This window comes from Danio aesculapii, chromosome 20, assembly GCF_903798145.1.
Source record: "Danio aesculapii chromosome 20, fDanAes4.1, whole genome shotgun sequence".
Lineage (NCBI taxonomy): Eukaryota > Metazoa > Chordata > Actinopteri > Cypriniformes > Danionidae > Danio > Danio aesculapii.
In genome coordinates, this window is record NC_079454.1 from 38,877,311 (window position 1) to 38,898,567 (window position 21,257).

The following is a 21,257-nucleotide window of genomic DNA, read 5'->3' on the forward strand; positions in this document are numbered from 1 at the left end:
AAAACAAGACATCCTGAAGAATGTTGGAAACTAGCAAACATTGGCATCCATTGTAGAAACAAAACCTAGTCCATGGCTGTTTTCATTCTTCAGTATATCTTTCCTTGTGTTTAGCAGTGGAAAGAAACTCAAACAGGTTTGGAAGGGCTGCGGTGAGTAAATGATGACAGAATTTTTTATTTTTGGAATAAATGGGAAAAGTGTTATTCCTTTACTGCAAAACTAGTTGATTGAAATGAAAGATCTTAATGCAAGGACTTATTTTACCTCAAAAAACCTGTTTTAATGCTCCAAAATTAATTACATACATACAACAAAATCAAAAGAAAATGAGTTAAACATCGATATCACCATGCAGTCTAGACTGGTTGCTCACTGAAGCAGGGCTGAGACTGGTTACTTGGGGTGCATTTCCCAAACAACGACATAACTCGCGGCTAAACTGTCATAGTACGATGCATTGTTTTGGAAAAGTACGATGTAGTGACGAGTGTTTCCCAAAACCCACAGTTTCTCTGTTGAAGATCCATCATTTGAACCACGTTAGTTGTAACGTAAAATGTCCATAATAATGCTCTAAAGGGGTGGTAACAACTACTTTAGAGAAAAAAAAACATAATTTATTTGTGCAAATTATATTGTTTTATATGCACACGCATAAAAAAAAAAAACAATATTAGTTTTGGTAAAAGCATGCACTCGTTTTTCATATTAATTTAAATATATGTAAACAGCACATACAGTATTGGGTCAGTGTTTCCTCTGCAAATATTATTGAGAACATTACACAGTCTATTCTAAAACAAAATAACTTACAAAAGCTAACACTTATTCTAATCTCATATATAAATCATAATAAATAAATAAATAATAAGACTATTTATTAAGAAATGAAATGCACAAGCTTTGGAGCAATGACTGCAAAAAATTTACTAGCTTTGGAGACGTGACAAATTCCGCTCGGCTGTGTACAAAATGACATCAATGTTTTCAAAGTGCACTGCGAAGGGAGCGCAATTGTTAGCATGAAGATCGCTAAAACCGAACTGTAAAAATACTTTGAAAACAAATTACACCCATGATAGATGACTTTAATGCTTTTTTTAAATAATTCCAAGTTTAAATGTTAGAATGTTATAAACTAACAGGGCATAGGGGGGATAACTGGGAATAGAACACAGACAGGATCTATGTTTCTACTACAGCTCCAGAGGTTTGCGAATGTTCGTTGGAACGCTGGATTTGGGAAACGTCAAATCAACAAACTATGTTGTAACGACGGAACTTGCGACCTCAGTTGGCTAACGATAGTTTTCGGAAACGCACCCCTGGATGGGAGACCACTGGCTTGCTGTTGGAAGCGGTGTTAGTGAGGCCAGTCAGGGGCGCTAAACCTGCAGTTTGTGTGAGTGCTAGTGCCTCAGTATCATGGAGTGAGAACCTTTTTTGGATGAGATGTTAAAGTTCTGACTCTCTTTGGTCATTAAAGCAGACCTATTGTGTCCCTTTTTTACAAGATGTAAAATAAGTCTTTGATGTCCCTAGGGTGTGTATGTAAAGTTTCAGCTCAAAATACCCTACAAATAATGTTTTATAACTCTTTAAAACTGCACCTTTTAGGCTTTGATCCTAATTGTACAATTTTGGTGACTGTCGCTTTAAATTAAAATGAGATTGTGCTCCCAGGCCTCTTTTCAAACGAAAAATTAAATTGAGTACTATACATGTTCAAATCATAAGTGAGAAATAGTTTTTCCAGGTGTCTTATCGTCTCAAGTCATTTGATTTGACTAAGTTTTTTTCCTCCAAATGAATCCTCAAATGCATTCATTATTGCTGTTAAAACTAATTAACTAATGCCGAGTTCAGACTGCATGATTTTAGTCCCAATTTTGACAAATGCCTGAAATTGAGTAACAATCACACAGTGTGAACAATCAAAAACACGATCTGAGAGAATCGCTGATGAGTCGCCGATGCCCGTGAGATATTTGGCATGCTAAATATCTGGAGCTGTCTGTGATTCAAATCATCCCGTGTGAAATGAGTTTTGACTGAAAATAACATCGGTGATCACCTCATTTTCAGTTTATTTAGACCCAAGAAATTGAGGAAAAACTAGTGTAAATTTGGCAGAAGCACTGTGTCTGTTTGACGTGTCATCTGATCAATACCACAACCGGGCTAAAAAAGAAAAAAGGTGAGGAGAAATTAGTATTTCCCTTCAAACCCAGGTCAGCAAATATGTACATCTTCTACCCCATTAAAGGCTTCTTTCTCATAATGTAGTTAATAACAAAAGATATACTACGTGTTTTTGGTTGTGAGACAGAGGGATGGGATGATAACCGGTTTCAAGGTATAGCACGGTATCAAAGTCAAGGTTTTAAAACCGCCAAAGTTTTCTGTAATACTGTTCCTTAGGCATAAATATTTTTTTTTATTAATATTAATTATTTTCACAACTATTTTATTTTGTTTTTTAGGGCAACAGTACATCAAGCAGAAAAGGAACCTTGACATCAAAAGCTACTGCTTTAAAATATTGTAAATGTTTCTTAAAATAAATTATATAGTGTTCAATGGGGGGGAAAGTTGTTTTTTTTTACCCGGACATTTAAGAGTGCTTTTACACCTAGACTCTTGTTTCAGGACCTGGCACGTTTCCCCAGTTAGGAATCCAGTGTGAATCCAGCAATCGCATTCGGATCCACGCCAAAACAATGTGAAAGCAACCTAAAAAGAAATTATTTTGGAGCAGTAATCACAATACCGTGATATTTTTATCCAAGGTTATCATACCATCAGAATCTTATACCAGCCCATGCCTAGTGAGACATAGGTGAGTTTGGACAAAGTTGTCATCGATTCTTCCTATTTTGAAGTCATGCCGTGTGAAACCCCCTGTCGCTGATCCATCTTGCTGTGTAAACAAAGCAGCGACAAAACGCTAGCCCAGATAGTCATGTAGTGTGAAAACATCTGTGACACGACTACTTTAAAAATCGTGTAGTCTGAACTCGGCATAAGCAAACTAAAGATTTTTTATTCTGGCAGTCTCAGCTCACATTATATGATATTGATGTATGGCTGCCATCTTATGTTGCAACGCTATCTCACAGCAATTCATAACTTTTTGATTTAGTGGCTAATTCGTATGAATTGGTACAATCTAGGCATGGGCCGATATAAGATTCTGACAGTATGATAACCTTGGATAAAAATATCACGGTATTGTGATTACTGCTCTAAAATATGTTTTTTTAAATGTCTGGGTAAAAAACAACAATTTTTTCCCCTTTGAAAACAATAGATTTTATTTTTTAAAAGATTTAAAATATTTTGGAGCAGTAAACATGTCAGGCTAAATCATTAAAAAAAATCATTGACTTCTGCTGTCTTCCTTTGTTTGAAAAACACAGATTTCTTAACAATTTAAAACAGCATCTTTCGATATATTTTCTGCTGAAGATACTGTTGTTCTAAATAACGAAACAAATCACAGTTACACATACCTTAGGAACGCTATTACAGAAGATTTTGGCGGTTTTAAAACCTTGACTTTTACAAACCGAAGTAAACCTTGAAAATGGTTATCGTCCCATGCCTTGTACAATCTCATTCTTACTATTTAATACGATTTGCTCATCCCCCAATGTTGGGTTTAGGGGTGGGGTTGGGTTTCACGCCTCCTTTTTAAAATCGTACATTTTTGTACGACTGAACTCATTCAAATTCATACGAATTAGCCACTGAACTGACAAAACATAAAACAGCTACATTTCTTTGTGAGATCAGGCTGGATGTTGTTGTGTGTTTGTTTGCTTAATTATTTATTATAATATTCATTCAGTTCTTTTCGGCTTAGTCCATTTATTAATCTGGGGTCGCCACAGCGGAATGAACCGCTAACTTATCCAGCATATGTTTTACACAGCGGATGCCCTTCCAGCTGCAACCCATCACTGGGAAACATCCACACACACTATGGACAATTTGGCTCACCCAATTCACCTATAGCTTGTCTTTGGACTTGCGGGGGGGAACCAGAGCACCCAGAGGAAACCCATGCCAACATGGGGAGAACATGCAAACTCCACACAGAAACGCCAACTGACCCAGCCGAGGCTCGAACCAGCAACCTTCTAATAATTGTGCTGAGGTAATTGTGCCACCGTGCTACCTTTTATTATAATATGATAAGTTAAATATATTGCATGTGATTTATCACAAATGCCAAAAACTGGGATCAGGGTAAGACTTCTGACAGATTTCATTCACTTAGTTTGGTCATGTTGATCAGATTTTTCGTTTTTAATCCAAAACCAGGAAAAAAGGTGGAGAAAACATTTTTACAAATATAATTAATCAAATCGTGTAATTGGGAAAGGTATTTGTGTTAACTTAGAACAATGGAACCCAAACATATTTTAACTATATTTTAACTAAACATATTTTAATTTGAAATAAAATGTATTTAATGGCCTTTTTTTCATGAAAATAAAACTACACAAATGCCATCTTGAAGATAAAATGATTCATTATTTGTCCTTGTCTTTATGATCATTTTAAAATGACGCAAGTCTGAGATTTTTTTGTAAAACCTTGAAGGTAAAAAAAATATTAATATCTTTATGAAATGACTTGCTTGGTGTCAAAGCTGCCATATTCCAAAATAAAACATCCCTAATTTGTTTGTTCCAGTGAGTATGTCACCATCACTTAATGCACCAGTTAAAACAGTCATCAGTGTTCATAATAACACTCCTCGACTTCTGTTTCAAGGTCACTGGCAGCTTAAAGGATCTGTAAATTATTTCTTTGCTTATTTCTTCTTCTGCCCCAAAACATATTTAAAGGCTGCACATATGATATTCACAAGCACTTTTGTTCTGTCAGCTGTCGGCTTGAGGGTGCAGACGAAAACGTGTCAGAAGTGGCAGGTGGTCAGAGGAGTTGTGCTGGTTGGGAAGGCCATTAACCTTCTGGAGTTCCTCTTCTCCCACTAGAGCTAACCTGCCCAGCAGCTGCAGACCCCTCTCTGGCGGAGCACTGCATTCTGGGTAAAAAAGGAGGGGGACATTGTCATGGTAACCAGCAGCAGCACAATCTTTCCTTTACAATATACTGCACTGCAGAAAACTGCAGCATCACAGGTCACATGATTACAGGAGCGGTGATGTAACATTTACATTGTGTAGTGGCATCACCTTTGAGGATATTTAAAGAGGTCATAATATGGATTTATTTATTTATTATTATTTTAGCATGTTCCATAAGAATCACGTATAATGTTATTTGGTTATGTTAATATTTTTCACTTTAACAGTAATATCTATGCAGAAAAAAATATTATTTTCAACACTCATCCTGATCCATTATGTGAATAGCCTGATTTTAAAGTGCCCCTCTTATGGGTTATAAAAGGTTCATATTTTGGTGACAAAACACCTGATCAAAAAACACTTTCATTATTTTATAATATGCATTTATTTTTACACTGCATAAAAGGCCATTTTCAAAAATCCATAATAGAGGAATTTTAAGGCATGGGTTGTTTAAGCTTGTTAGCAACTGTTTTGATTGGCTAACATCACTTTATCTGTCAACACCCCCTTGCTAGTGCACATGAGAGTAAGGGTTTTGCTGACAATCCACATAAAACTGTCATTCATAGACAAAGCAATATGGAATTATTTCAGGGTTCCCACTTTAAGCCATATATCATATTTCCAAACTTTCACTGACTAAAGAGCTGAATTTCCATGATATCTAATGAATGGAAAAACAGGCTGCTCTTGTGCTATATATATATATATATATATATATATATATATATATATATATATATATATATATATATATATATATATATATATATTATTATTATCATCATCATCATAACCTTAATAGTCAATAGGACTGCATGATATTGGAAAAATCTGACATTGTGATATTTTGATTTCTTCGATATACAGTTGAAGTCAGAATTATTAGCCCCCCTGTTTATTTTTTCCACAATTTCTGTTTAACGGAGAGAAGATTTTTTTCAACACATTTATAAACATAATATTTTTAATAACTCATTTCTAATAACTGATTTATTTTATCTTTGCCATGATGACAGTAAATAATATTTTACTAGATATTTATCAAGACATTAGTATTCAGCTTAAAGGGCAATTTAAAGACTAAACTAGGTTAATTAGGCAGGTTAGGGTAATTAGGCAAATCATTGTATAAAGATGGTTTGTTCAGTAGACTATCGGGAAAAAATATATAGCTTAGAGGGGCTAATAATTTTGACCTTAAAATGGTTTTAGAAAAAATGTTAAACTGCTTTAATTCTAGCCGAAATAAAACAAATATGTCTTTCTCCAGAAGAAAAAAACATTAGCAGACATAATATGACTGCATAAATGTCATGTAATTGTCGATAAAAGCCTTTGAAACGTATGAAGTGCTTGTAATATTTCAGTACATCACAGAAACAACTGAAACAAAGATCTAAAAGCAGTTTAGCAGCAAACTTTGTGAAAACTAATATTTGTGTCATTCTCAACTTTTGGCCACGACTGTACAGCTGACTTCTTTGCTTATAACCAAATTTATTTTTGCGATCTCTCCATTACTCTTTGGCTTGTTTACAAAACAGATTAACAAAATCTGGTCACAACCCTGTTTGAGTTTCTCTTTTCTGTTGAACACAAAATAAACCATTTTGAAAAATGTTGGAAACCCGTAACCATCAACTTCCATAGTTTTTGTTGTATATAAAACACAGATTTGGAACCACTAGTTACTATTAAACTCAGTTCCTGGAAGGCTGAAGCTCTGCACAGTTTAGCTCCAACCCTAATTAAACACAACTAATCAAACTAATCGAGTCCCTCAGTCTTGTTTGAAACCTACAGGTAAGTGTGTTGAAGCAGGGTTGCAACAAAACTATCCACAACTGCGGCTCTCTAGGAACTGAGTTTGATGCCCCTGGGCTAGAGGGTGACAAAGTACATTTTCATGTAGTGACAGCAATCCCAATAGCTGTAGTTATTAATAATCCAAGTTTGTATTTGGAAGGAAATGTTACATCACACACCAACTATCGAAAATGTATTTATTTAGAATTTAGACAACGGTAATATCATAGTCAAACCTGCTTGTGCCATCACGTCTCCAAGAGCCGCAGAGTAGAAGATGTAATCGACAGTGATGGCTGTCCGCGAGTGGCATGTTGTGATCTCAGGCTGACCGCTCTCTTTCAGATGATGCGAGTACGCAGACGTCAGCCTCAAACAGTGCTCTATGCTGGCTTCGGTAAAACTACACAACAGATCACAGGAGTGAAGAATGATTACTGTTTGAAATTAAAGGTCAGCACATCACAGGACTTAAATAGGACACATCGCTCTGAGCCGTCCAATCTCTTCTCCTTAAATTTGCTGAACAGCACTGACTGTCAAGTGAGCTTGGCTTTAAAACATTGACAATAGATCTACAGAAATGAAAGGCAAGGAGTGTAATGCTGTAATACTTTCATTGGGCTTGATTGATGCATGGCACTGTATAGGCAGATTTGGATTAATATTATATTTAAATGCTCATTTTTACCTGTCCCTTTCAGTCTGCTCCAAATCTCTCAACTCAGAATCTGTGAAAATAATTTAAATTAGGTGTTAGCAGTTGCATAAACCTTTTATTTTAAAAAGTCTCTGCAGCCTGGACTACCTATAGGTTTAAATGGATGCTATAAGACTCATTTAGTTGCCAGAAAATTTACTGACCCATTAGTCATGTTCAAAAATATAGATATCATATCATTTCATTATATATATATATATATATATATATATATATATATATATATATATATATATATATATATATATATATATATATATATAGGCATCACTGCAAATATGACAGTTTTCAGTATTTATTTTGAAATGCCTCCAGATAATTAAACATCACTGCAAATATGACGAGTGATTTACTGTATTTCAAAAGTCATATTTAGTTACCTGGTGGCATTTCAAAAGAAACACTTATTTTAGTGCATATTTGGGGTGTACTAGATCACGGTTGATCTGTAATCCATATGGATCACAACTCACAGTTCTGTATATATGTGACCCACATATTAATAACTTCTTTGAATTTGTAGGTTAATCCAACATTTACGGTATAACAAATCGCAGAGAGATCGTCTCCAGCGTCATTCTAATCGTGTATGAAAGCATTTTGGCTTCCCTGTAAAATATAATGATGACGGAAAAAGTTGTAGTGGGACCTAAATGCTTTCTTGGACTATTCATTAATTTTGTTTTCTGTCACTGTTTGTTTAGGCTGCATTAATGCATTCAGTTTAAGCTGCACAATAAAACATTAAAAGATCGTGATCTCAATTCAAACCCACGTAACATGAATGATAAATGATAATAATGATTTGCATATGTTTATTAATCCTTCCAAGTGCTGCATTCAAACCTGCGTTTGATCGAGAGAGATTCAGTTTTACACTTTTTCAGTTCGTTACAAACAATGAAATTTACAGTTTATAGTTCAGATATAAACACAGATGTTTAAGGTAAAGATTAAAATCACTGTTTAATGGAACTTGACACTGGTAAATTTTACATTGTGTAACAAATAGGTGGCGACAAACAACCATCAAAATGATGTCACTGATGTCTCCAGTACATGTCTCCAGTACATCAGTTGTTGTATATTTAATACTTTAAAAAAATTTATAGCCCCCCTGTTTAATTTTTCCCTAATTTCTGTTTAACAGTGAGATTTATTTTTTCCAACATATTTCTAAACATAATAGTTTTAATAACTTATTTCTAATAACTGATTTATTTTATCTTTGCCATGATGACAGTACATAATATTTGACTAGATATTTTTCAAGACACTTCTATACAACTTAAAGTGACATTTAAAGGCTTAACTAGGGTCATAAGGTTAACTAGGCAGGTTAGGGTAATTAGGCAAGTTATTGTATAACGATGGTCTGTTCTGTAGACTATTGAAAAAAATAACTTAAAGGGGCTAATAATTTTGACCTTAAAATGGTTCATAAATTAAAAACGGCTTTTATTCTAGCTTATATAACACAAATAAGAGTTTCTCCAGAAGAAAAAATATTATCAGACATACTGTGAAAATTTCCTTTCTCTGTTAAACATCATTAGGATATATTTAAAAAAGAAAACTATTTCAATGGGGGCTAATATTTCTGACTTCAACTGTACAACAACTGATATACTGGAGACAAAAAAATATGTACATAATTCTATCATATATGCACTAAAATATGTGTTTCTTTTGAAATGCCACTAGATAATTAAAGATCACTGCAAACATGACACAGTATTACTTATTTGTTTTGAAATGCCAGCAGATAATTAAATATCACAAGTAACTTATTTCAGAAGTCATATTTGCAGTGGGTATGGGTGTTTTCCAGTACTGGGTTGCAGCTGGAATGGCATCCGCTGCTTAAAACATATGCTGGAATAGTTGGTGGTTCATTCCGCTGTGGTGACCTCTGAAATATAGACTAAGCCGAAGGAAATGGAATGAATTCAATGGGTGCAGAAAATCACCTCTAGTTTGGTTTTCATACTGGCACTGCTGAGAGATTCCCAGACTTCTAGGCCAAATTGGCACAGTCAAAATACGCTGCCCTCTTGGGGTCTCCTCCTGTCCTGACACCTGCAAAATCAACAAGTTTGAGAATTTAATAAATGCTAAAAATGATTCAGGAAAAAAAAATCCAAAGATTCTCTACCTTCCCAATGGGCATGCCATCGTAGTCCAGCCTTCTGTCCTTAATAAAGCGATAGAGGGGAGACCAGGGAACAGAGTTAAAATCCCCACAGAGCAGCACAGGACAAACGCTGCTGTCAGGTAACTGGGACACGCGGCTTATCTCTGCCAGCAGCATAGCCAGCTGGGCCAGTTTAATGTCCCCACGTCTAGGGTTGTAGAGTAAATGTGTGTTAGCCACACAGACGTTGGAGAGAGAGACATGAGGGTCAATGGGCCGCAGCAGCACAATCAGGCCCACGTTATCTCGGTCCAGGAGGGGGACGCCACGGCGGAAATACTCCACAGGGTGACAGGACACCAAAGAGAAGCGTTCGCGTTTGAAGATCACTGCACATCCGTCAGGCTTGAGGCCCGTTCTCCGCTTGAATTCACAGTGGTAGCCTGTTTTAAGGGCAGAGAATTCACACTATTTATCCTACTTCAGTTTGATTTAATTACTGTACGTGTAGACTATTTCATTTAGCAAACTAATTCACTTAGTTTTAATGCTTGAAGCTTTCAAAAATCAGTATATTAGAATGATTTCTAAAGGATCACGTGACACCGAAGACTAGAGTTATGATGCTTAAAATTCAGCTTTATCATAACAGGAAAAAATGTTTAACCCCACTGATGGGGGAAAAAATCTGTACTGTTGAAAAAATATATATAATACAAAAAAATCCTACACAAAAGTAAATATACCGAAATCAAGGAAGAATAAATTACCTAAAGATTCTAGTGAGGGTTTGATTTGTTGTTTATAGTGGTCCTCTTGCACCTCCTGCAGGCACATTATCTATGGGGATAAAATATTGCAGATATCTTGTTAACTGAAGTGCAAATTTTCATCGGTTCAACATGTTTTGAGTGTGAAACTGGCTTAAAATGCACAGGCAGTCTTTCACAAACTTACATCAGCACTGTGCTGTTCCAGCTCTTTGATTATATTAGGAAACCGATTGCGCCAGTCCAGAACTGGAGGATTACAGTGTCTGTAAAGGTATGTGTTATCACAGAGCAGATCTTGAGAGAGGATATTATAGGACATCACCGAAAAGTCAAACGGCCATTTTTGCTTCCCTCTTTTCACAGACGGTGCAGCTTTGCAGAGATGAGAAAGATCCTCCCAGTGTCTCTTCAACTCTGTGAATGGAAAGGATAGTGGATTTGCCTTTTTGTGCATAATTTCAGGGGTAGTTGACAAATATGCAGTAAGACATTTGTTATATTTATGTAGCATGAATTGTACTGTACATATGTCCTATGGTGTGACATAGCAAATATTTATTAAGAAAAACAACTTTTAATAGTAACAGATAGCTTGAGACTGATTTGTGTTCATTGTCGGACACTTATTTACATACATGGTATTTAATTTATATGAAATTATGATTTTTTTTTCTCCATGACTTGTCGTTTTCAATAAATTGGGTAACTACAGAACTTTAAAAACAATTAAAACACAACAATTAAAGTGATTTCTAAAACAATAATTTAACAAGTGCACATCATAGCCTTTAGTTAAGTAATCTAGAACGGGGTCCTCAAACTAATTAAAGTGTTCTGTGGAAATGCTGGTTTAAAATTAGCATACAGTGACGCACCAGGGCCCAGTTTTTCAAAAGTAATCCAGTGGGATTTTGGATCACGAATTGAATAAAATCTTGGAAATGGGTTTTTCAAAAGTAACAGAGGGATTTTGAATTAAGATCAGACAATGTAATCCAATCTTACATTTGATTTGGATCAAACCTGTAATTTGAGTCATTCAAAACTTTGAACCCAGATTGGGATCTATTTGATCAAAAAAAATAATGGATTATCCTGATCCCATCAGAAGGGTGGATTCAGTTTTAAACCAAATGAAATAAAAAAGTTTTATTTTTTAAGTGAATGATGACAAACTTAATGGTTACTGATGATATATTCATTCATATTTGAAGCCTACTGTATATGAAGCATGTCACATCTAATGAGATATGGTAAACAACAACAAAACAATTTCAAAGCAGTATTGTATCAGAACACGCTAAAACAGTCAGAACAAGCTAAAGAAAATCTAAAATGTTTGTTAATTGCAGTGTTTCTGTTTCTTATCATTAAAACTATGGCTGTTTGTGCCCCCTGGTATTTTGCCTACCTGTTGTTCTTTGCTAAGCCAGTAGGCCACACTGTTGGTTGCATTTAAGGCTATGCTAAACAGGATTTGGTAATCCTGAAATTTGGTATTTGGATCACAGTAATCCAACCAAATGTTCCTTTAAAAACTGTTATAAAAGTAAGATAGACCAGTTAATCCTGGATAGCAAAACATGCGATTTCTGGGATTTTCATATCTGGACCAATTTGATCCAGATGATTTTTTTTAAAACTGGACCCAGAAGAACATGGTTTTCACTGACAAAATGTTGATTCACAAAAGTTTCTATGCTTTTGGAAATATATGGATGAAAAAATTGCCATTTACTAAACTTGTAAAGTTAGGCCTGAGGTATTAATTAATGATTGTATGATTTTCTTTTTTAATTTATAAGAGTTCATTGAATTATGCTTGAGACAGTCACACCATAGGACAGTTTCGAGATTTGGCTCAAAACTGCAATAACATGGCAGTTTTAACAAGAGGTCCATTAAAGAAATGTTTAACCATTTAATGCATTTTAAATTATCACAATACTAATTATATTAATTTTTTATCATGTGTGACAGTGAAAATGCAACATCATACCAACAACCCACAAACCAGTACATCCAAATAAATGAATAGTACCATTCAAACCATTTACCGGGTATGGCTGCAGTCCTATTTGGAAATTTCCCAGGAGGAACTTCAATGCTAGCTACATTGCGCAGCCATTCAGGACTTCCTTTTGGACTCCTGCTGCCTTTCGGAGGTGAATGTTGGGGTGAGCGCTGAAATTGATCCCCTTCTGCGCTCTTCCTCCTCTTCTGTGGTGGCGGTCTGTCAGTGCTCTCCATCAGACCTGCAGAAAGGTGAAGACCTCGAGTGTGGGGCAGTACTCCAGTTTGCCTCCAGGAGCTCCACTGGTACGGATCCGGAGGTCTCGGGGGTCTATTGAATGGGTGTCTGACAGTTCTGAAGGAGGATGAGGGGTGCTGCAGCTGTGGTGGCTGTGTCCACAACAAATGACCAGGCTGATACCAGTGTCTCCAGTGGTTGTAGACGCTCTGAGCTGGCGGGAAGCCTACTGTACTCCGGTAACGGCCAAACATGGGATTACTGCAAAATGTAAAGCCATTATAAACATTTTTTTTAGCTTTTAAATTTTTTTTAGGTTAGATATTGTTTGTAAAAATATATTTACGCTACTCTTATTTTTGTTTAGAGCCACTAATGTTTAAAAAAACAACAGGAGCTAATTTATTATTTCATATTAGAAAATGGATGTATTTAAACAATTAAAGTTTGTTTATATTTTTGCCACATTAACAACATATTGCCTTTTTAAATGAATAAAAGTAAATGAATATATAATTAAATGACACTAAACATAAGGTAATAAAGTAATTTATTTACTTAAAATAAAAAGGAGGTGCATGTGAAATACCAGAGTTTGCAAAATCCGGTAGCCTGACGTCCCAGGGCTTTGCTTTTTCCAGTCAGGCTACCAAAATCTATCTCCACCTACCCAAGGGGCTAGTGGGAGTGTAAATATATTTCAATGCCTTTACATCCACTCAACAATTTGATAATTTTGTATGTGCTGTGCTGCTGATATGGCAGCAATAAATCCACTTTTTTACTTGAGAAAAGCCACAATAAATAATGAAGTGTTTCAATCAATGCGGGACACTGAAGCACACAAACACTCGTCACTAACAGAGAGATTACACTGAAGATTCAGATACAGAAATAGCCTGAGCTAAGTTTAAAATGTAGTAATTATATTTGTTTTATTTAAAATCACTTTAACTTGTCTATAGCAGCATAAACTGAACACCCGGATTTGTTCTGTTAGCTGTCACACACCACAGATGTATTATGTCCTCAGCACCAATTAAAAAACAAACAAACATACATTAATTTCTTACCTCAGAATTGTAGAGTTTATTAGGATGACTTTTGGTTAAACAAGCAGCTTCACATCATGATGTTCACATGAGGCCTGTCTAAGCCATGCGAAATCTAAAATATCACGTCTTTAAGCAATTACTCAACTAACCTGAAACAATGTTCACTTTGGTTATGTGAAAAAATATTAATCAAATAAAAATGTAAAATAATATTTTGGTTATTTTAAAAACACAGACATATAGCCTATAACAAATGCCATTTTATATATGTATGTATGTATGTATGTATGTATGTATGTGTGTGCGTGTGTGTATATATATATATATATATATATATATATATATATATATATATATATATATAATTTCGTTTTAATAATATATATATATATATATATATATATATATATATATATATATATATATATATATATATATATATATATAAAATCATTTCTTTTTTTTTGTATTATCTTGAAAATGTGTGTTTTTGTTTTATTTAATGAATAAAGCATTTTCTATTTGGGCTACCAAAAACTGAAAATTGTCTACCAGTCATTTTTAAATTTTGCGAGCCCTGAATACCATATGAAATATGAATTAACCTTTCTTAATCCATAAATGCAAAGGTTGCACTAATTTATATAAGGTTAGGTTCAGGGAGATGGTTAGGTATAGTACGTTTCCGAATGAATGTTATGACCAGAGAAAGTACGTAGTACGTATGTAATAAAGTGCTAACGTTACCAATTGAATAAATCACGAAACGCTGGGATCGATATGCATATTGAAAAGTACACAACTAAATGAACAGATGGGCAGATAATGTTAACGTTCCACGTAAAATATGTGTTCATTGTATTTCTTTCTACTTTATTGTATCGTATTTACTTATCGAAAATAGTACAACATTGTTTATACAATTTAGTTTGTTAAAATGTTTCATAATTATGATTATTAAACAACAAACCCAATTATAAAATATCCTGCATTTTTCCTTTTGACAGTTAGCAGCATGAGCAAAACTCAATCAAATATGAACTTACTTTGGAGACACTCCTGGTCTGACATAGTTAGCATTAGCGTGTCGAGGCATGTGACGCCCTCTTCTCATAAATCCATTTTTTTGGCCACCATCTCAGTTAAGTGAAACCCCAAAACGTGTGAAACCACGGCTAGTGATGCTACAAGCTAGCAAAACAAACCCAGATGTGATGGCGTTTGAATATGACGTCAGACGCCAAGTCCGAATATGACTCGTAAATGATTCATTCGAGTCGAATCTTTTTAATATATAAATTATGTTAGCGATGCACGAAGAATGTGAGGCGGGAAAAGTAAGTTCTTTTAATTACTAACAGCAGAGATAAAAACGAACTGGAAAATGTTTATTTGTTGATTGTGTTGCCATCTTATGTGCACACAACAAAGAGAGTTTTTTTAATGAAAACTCGTAGAAGTTTAGCTCAAAATGTCTCGTTTAAGAACTGAGTCATGGCTGCAACAATTGCGATTACGTTTGTAAATGTATCATTGTGACAGATCTATATGAATTTATCGAATCGATATAAAGTGAGGATTATAATGGTCGGACAGGACTTAATTTGTGAATATTTTTGAAAGGATTAATTGAAGAGAACTGTTCAAAGAATCGATTCGCGGAAAGGAGTCAGAGTCGAACTAGTCATGACGGAAAGCGTTATGTGACAAAATACAACAATGGCCCTAGCCATACAAATCCAGTTGTTTTAGTAAATGTACAAATGTCTAATGTTTATAATCAGAGTACTGATTAAACCGAGAAAAAAATGCCGTTTTATAATGTATTAAATTGCAGGATTGATTGATTTCGATGGTACAATATGTACACAGCTAACGTTGCAGCGAAATCGCGTTTCACTTATAGTTACCGGTGCATTTTACCGATGAAACTACATAGAAGTGCATTTATTTCTTACCTGAAAATCCGCGATAAACGCACCGCGGAACCCTGGATCCAGATGTTAAATGGTTGTTGTCGGTGTCCGGGTGAAATGCTCAGATTTTCAGATCGTGTCTGTCCTGTTTGTCTTCTCTGGCTGTGGATGCTTTCATGCTCGGTTATTGTGACCGAACATTTGTGTGAAGCCTCACATGTGCAATGGATTATTCACAGCGCAAATGTTTGTAATTTAATAAACATATTTCATCTCATCAAGATAACACCTACTCGCATCTACTGGGGACAAAACAGCCCAGCTGGGTTATTTAAACAGACTATTGAATAACACTATTGTGTTAGTACATCTTGTAACCACAAGAGGTTACTGTTGCATTGTGGATTTCGAGCTAAGCTTTGTTCATTGTACTCTATACCAGGGGTTGCCAAACTTTTCAGCTCGCGACCCCCAAAATAACAATTCCAGCGACTTGTGACTATCGTTGCAGGTGGTTATAAACATACATACACTGTACACAACGGTGCAGCAGTAGGAACTATATAAACATGCTTATTGACAAAACAAAAAAGTGCAACAGTCTAACAACCATATAATATTTTATAATCATTATTAGTTTAATTTAATATTAATCTCACTTAATGAGAATGGTGGGCACAATGTTTACAGCACAAGACTTTTTTGGTTTAATTTTGGAGACCGCCACTTAAAGATCGTCCTCTATGTTCAGTCGTGGCCTTTATTTTTAATGTACGTGAGTGCCATAAAGGTGTCAACGTTTAACATTGTGCCGTAAAATAAATCTGCTGCAACTAATACTATTGCTGTGTTATTAATGTAGTGTAATAACCCCAGGGCTTGCAATCCAATGGAAAAAAAAAAATGAAAGGCTGATGGATTTTTCATAACGTTCATTCATTCAATCATTTTCTTTTGAGCTTAGTCCCTTTATTAATCTGGGGTCGCCACAACGGAATGAACCGCCAACTTATCCAGCACATGTTTTACGGAGCGGATGCCCTTCCTGCTGCAACCCATCTCTGGGAAACATCCATATACACTTAGTCACACTCATATACTACGGACAATTTAGCCTACCCAATTCACCTGTACCGCATGTCTTTGGACTGTGGGGAAAACCAGAGCACCCAGAGGAAACCCACGCGAATGCAGGGAGAACATGCAAACTCCACACAGAAACGCCAACTGACCCAGCGACCTTCTTGCTGTGAGGCGACAGCACTACCTACTTCGCCACTGCGTCGCCATTTTTAATAACATATATGATATTTGTGGAAATCACCAAGCGACCCGATGTCAAAACCCAATTCATCATTTGTAATGCGCATTGCTAAGCTCTTTATTTTGACAACTTTAAAGGTTTTCTCTCTACTTCTTCTCAGTACTTCTCAGTACTATTTAGATAGTTTGAACCCTCAGATTCTAGATTTTGAATAGTTGTACATCAACCACATTTCTTTTGCTTTTTGGGTTAATAATTAACCAAGAGTAGTCAGTTTTACTGGTTTCTCTAAACTTTGGAGTTATGCACAAACACTTTGCAAACTTCTTAATCTATTAAACAGGTGCCATTTTAATCTATTGTTCTATAAACTTGTCTCTTGAAACATATTGCCAAAAAATCTGAAACTGAAAAAAAAAAAACGTCTTTCTTACTCCAATGACAGAAAAAGTTTCAGTTTTTATTTCAAAACAGGATGATTGTGACTTCTGACTTTTAACTATGTGAACACAGTAAAGCATATGTTAAAGGATCGTTGGGGTCACTTCGGGGGTCAGAAATGTAATGAATAGGAAAAGACTAAATATTTTGGGGCTACAGATAACATCAAGTATTTTAAATTGTGTCTAAAGTTTTTTTTGCTTATCGCTGTTTTACTGTAATCAAAATGCTAACCAGTATATAGTTAAATCACAAGGTAAAAGTAGCAAAAAACAAAACAAAACAAATGGAAATAACAAAGCTTCTCTCTACACAGAACTGCAGTGTATGTATGGGGTTACTTAAAATTATAATACAATTAATTCCTCTAGATGGCATCATTCCTGCTTCTTAAATTTTTACAGTTCTAAGTAACATAGACAATATTATTGAAAAACTGTTTTATTTTATTTCCCAGAGATGGGCTGGAAGGGCATCCGCTGCGTAAAACATGCTGGAAAAGTTTACGGTTCATTCTGCTGTGGCGACCACGGATTAATAAAGGGACTAAGCCGAAAAGAAAATGAATGAATGAATGAATGTTATATTTTAAGACTACAAAGCCAAGTGTGATACCTAAACGAAGAGGGCCAGAAGGTTTGTGTTAGCTATTGCCCTTGTTAAATTGTATAGAATTTTTAACTGAAGGCTATTTCTGACATATAAATATACTGTAAACACAGTTGCAGAAGTCTTGAATGTTTGAATGTGGTGAATAACATATGTACAGTGTAGTGGCCCTGTGTATTTGTGTATTTATCTGTGTGTTTATGTCTATGAAGGCCTCTGGAGCAGGTTTTGCAAATCTAGAGCTGTGTTCAAAATTGATTTTGGACATCAGGGTTATAAAAAGTACTCTGTGTCCTTGAACATTGTGTCTCTCCTTAAAATTCATTGTGAGCTATGCACACGCACAGATTGTTTCCTCAGTGGTTGTTTGTAGTAGTACCATAAGTAGCTATTAGCACCACAAAGTTGTTCTTTAGGAGACCATGTTAAATGTTATCTTTGGGGGTGGTTAAAGTCATTGTGACAGGAAGTTGCTGAGACTTTATTTCAGTATGTTGATGTACTTCCAAATGAAATGTCAGACTATTGAGTAGGGGGTGGGACTTTCTTTTTGCATAATTACCTTGTAGCAAATTAATGAAGCGTGGTTTAGTATTATTGTTGCTGAAGCTATCAAACTGATGTCAACAGAGAAGAACCACCACTCCAAACATGGAAGCAAACAGTCAGACTTTGATAGAAGATAATACCAAAACAAACTTGTATTAACTTGGATAGATTCATTCTTCATCTAAAGAAGATGTGCACTAACTAAATAAACAATGTACGTTTTGATTTCACATGGACTTTAAGGTGCTGTAGTTGTTGTGTAGCACTTAAATTGTTCCCCTTTGATTACAAGGCAAAGAATCACTTTTAGTGTTGTTTTGAACCTTTTTAGTGGAATGCTAAATACATTAAAACCAATTTGACAATGTTAGAGGCATCCACAATTATTTGGATGACTGTAACTTTTCTCATATTATAACATTTTATTTGCTATAAATTAAATAATCGTAATATACAACACGATTGTAGTTCTTCTAATTTACCCTCAATGACAACCTGTAGTCTGCAGTGCTGCGGTCAACCAGATTCAATCAAACCTATTTTTTTCAGACTTACTCCAACAGCTTCTTCACTTCCTGATGGTTTTAGTGTACTTTTATGGATGAGTTTTGGGGTTTAATATGTCACTGTTTACTTTGCCATCCTCAATTAAATGAATGAACTATAGTGTCCTGCACCCAATAAAAAAACGGATATCAAAAATTATATTTGGTTTCTGAATAATATGTGGTTTAGTTCATGTTCAAGTTCAACTTTGATTTATTTAAATAGCACATTTCTAAATGGCCACAAGGCCACACAAAGTGCTTTACAGAGAAGATACAAACAAGCAGAATAGACATAATAAACAAAACAGCAATAATGTAATGTACAGTAAAAGAGAGCATAGAAAATGTATAATGGGTTGTACAGAAACAGTTTGGTTTCAATAGTAATTGACTCGTTAAATAATTCCGCCAAGTTGATGCTATCACAGTTGACCACATTAAACAGGATTCAAAATGAAACCGTTTGCGCCCCAAGGAAGAGACTTATGCTTCAAATGACCTGGAAAATAGAGTCTTTAATTTAGACTTAAAAATTTGCAGTGACGAAGTGATTTGCAGTGATTTCTAGTGGCAGCGCGTTCCAAAGGTGTGGACCAGCTATAGCGAATGCACGTTCCTCCTTGCTTTTGAGGTGGGCTTTTATTGCCTATAATAGAAACTGCAGTGCTTCCCACAGGTTTGAAACGTACTTGTGGTGGCAGCCAGAGTGAAACACACCATTTACCTAACTATATGCGACAAACAAAACATAACTTTATTTTTAATAATAATTGTGTTATTATGACACATCCTTTTTAATGGGTTATAGTAAAAAAAAAACTTAAAGACTGAAATAAAAAAGAAATACTTTTCAGGAGCTATTCAGGAGCCATGTGCACCCACTGACAGGTAAAGTCTGCTTCTCTTTTAAGTTCAAAGCAAATTTGAATGCCAAGGCATTTTAGATATGTACATAAAATAGCCTATGTAATATATTAACCTTTATTCATTTTCTTTTCGGCTTAGTCTCTTTATTAATCTGAGGTAGCCACAGCGGAATAAATCGCCAGCTTATCCAGCACATGTTCTGCGCAGCAGATGCCCTTCCAGCTGCAACCCATCACTGGGAAAAATATATTAACATCATCAAATAATAAAAAAATCTGCAAATGATAAATAAATGGCTATATGGCTATAAATGATCATAATTACAAGATTAAAACGAGTAGATTTTTTCAAATAAGGCAAATGCATTGCTTCACACTTACTAATGGTGTACATATATTTTGCAGCCAGTTTAGATGTCATATTCGTCCACTCCGAGTATATAGTAAAGTTTTTCTGAGCCGTTTAGATTAATGAAATGAGCTTTAGAAAGCGAAAGTTGAATTCCAGACATTTTAGAAGATTTAGAATCTAAATCTTGGGCTGGATGAATTTCGAAGTCCAAATAATGCTTGTTTCTGTTTATCTGAAGCGCACGTGAAACTGTCTGCACGATTGTTGACAGATCCAGCGGGCATGTAGGGCTTTATACACAAAGAGAATGATTTTAAATTGAATTCTTTGTCTCACCAGTAGCCAATAGAGACCTCAAAATGGCAGCAACGTGTACATATTTTAAGCTTTTTGTTAATCTACCTGCTGCATTTTGTAGGCGATCGATCTGGACTTAGGAAGCCCAGAATAGAGAGGTGCAATAGTCTAACCGGGAGTCAATTTCTAGAGAATGTGAAATGAGGGAGGACTTCAGTTTCGAAGTCCAAGTCTTTCCAAGTTTAGCTGTATATGACCACAAAGATCGATCAAACTTGCATACTTTCAGATAAACATGCATTCCGTGTGAATTTCCAGTGTAGTCACGGTTCCACAAATCCCAATTTTTTTGTTAGCTTTGATAAGTTGGATGATCAACACGCTCCAACCATCTGCCCAGCAGCATGAGCCGACCCACTGATAGGGTCCATTAGCTCATATTACTCGGTGCATTTGTGGCATCAGTACCACTTTCAGGGAACGTTTCTTTAAAATTGTTATTTGGGGAGGCTGTCAAACTACTAAGTAATAACAAATAAATACACAAAAAATGTCTTAATTTAC

At 35.3% G+C, this 21,257-nt stretch overlaps 1 protein-coding gene across 2 annotated transcripts; it reads right to left on the reverse strand.

The window, feature by feature from the left end:
* Positions 1-738: 738 nt before the first annotated feature.
* angel2 (angel homolog 2 (Drosophila)) lies at positions 739-16,086 on the reverse strand. 2 transcript variants are annotated; one of them, XM_056481740.1, is made up of 9 exons: positions 15,810-16,086; positions 12,603-13,057; positions 10,730-10,959; positions 10,543-10,612; positions 9,794-10,215; positions 9,609-9,717; positions 7,609-7,648; positions 7,154-7,320; positions 739-5,059 (listed from the first exon to the last, which is right to left on the reverse strand). In XM_056481740.1, exons 2-9 carry the CDS (start codon positions 13,048-13,050, stop codon positions 4,896-4,898), a joined length of 1,650 nt encoding a protein of 549 aa, XP_056337715.1. In that variant the 5' UTR covers positions 13,051-13,057; positions 15,810-16,086; the 3' UTR covers positions 739-4,895. The 2 variants fall into 2 exon arrangements, with proteins under 2 accessions (XP_056337715.1, XP_056337714.1); XM_056481739.1 differs by lacking the exon at positions 15,810-16,086 and adding an exon at positions 14,898-15,061.
* Positions 16,087-21,257: the final 5,171 nt, after the last annotated feature.

Excerpts from the sequence above, each read along its gene's own strand:
- angel2 (XM_056481739.1), bottom strand. The coding sequence starts at position 14,965 with ATGAGAAGAGGGCGTCACATGCCTCGACACGCTAATGCTAACTATGTC. Across the intron at positions 13,058-14,897 it reads AGACCAGGAGTGTCTCCAAA|TAATCCCATGTTTGGCCGTT; the intron begins GTAAGTTCATAT and ends TACATTTTGCAG. Across the intron at positions 9,718-9,793 it reads ATGGCATGCCCATTGGGAAG|GTGTCAGGACAGGAGGAGAC; the intron begins GTAGAGAATCTT and ends TTGATTTTGCAG.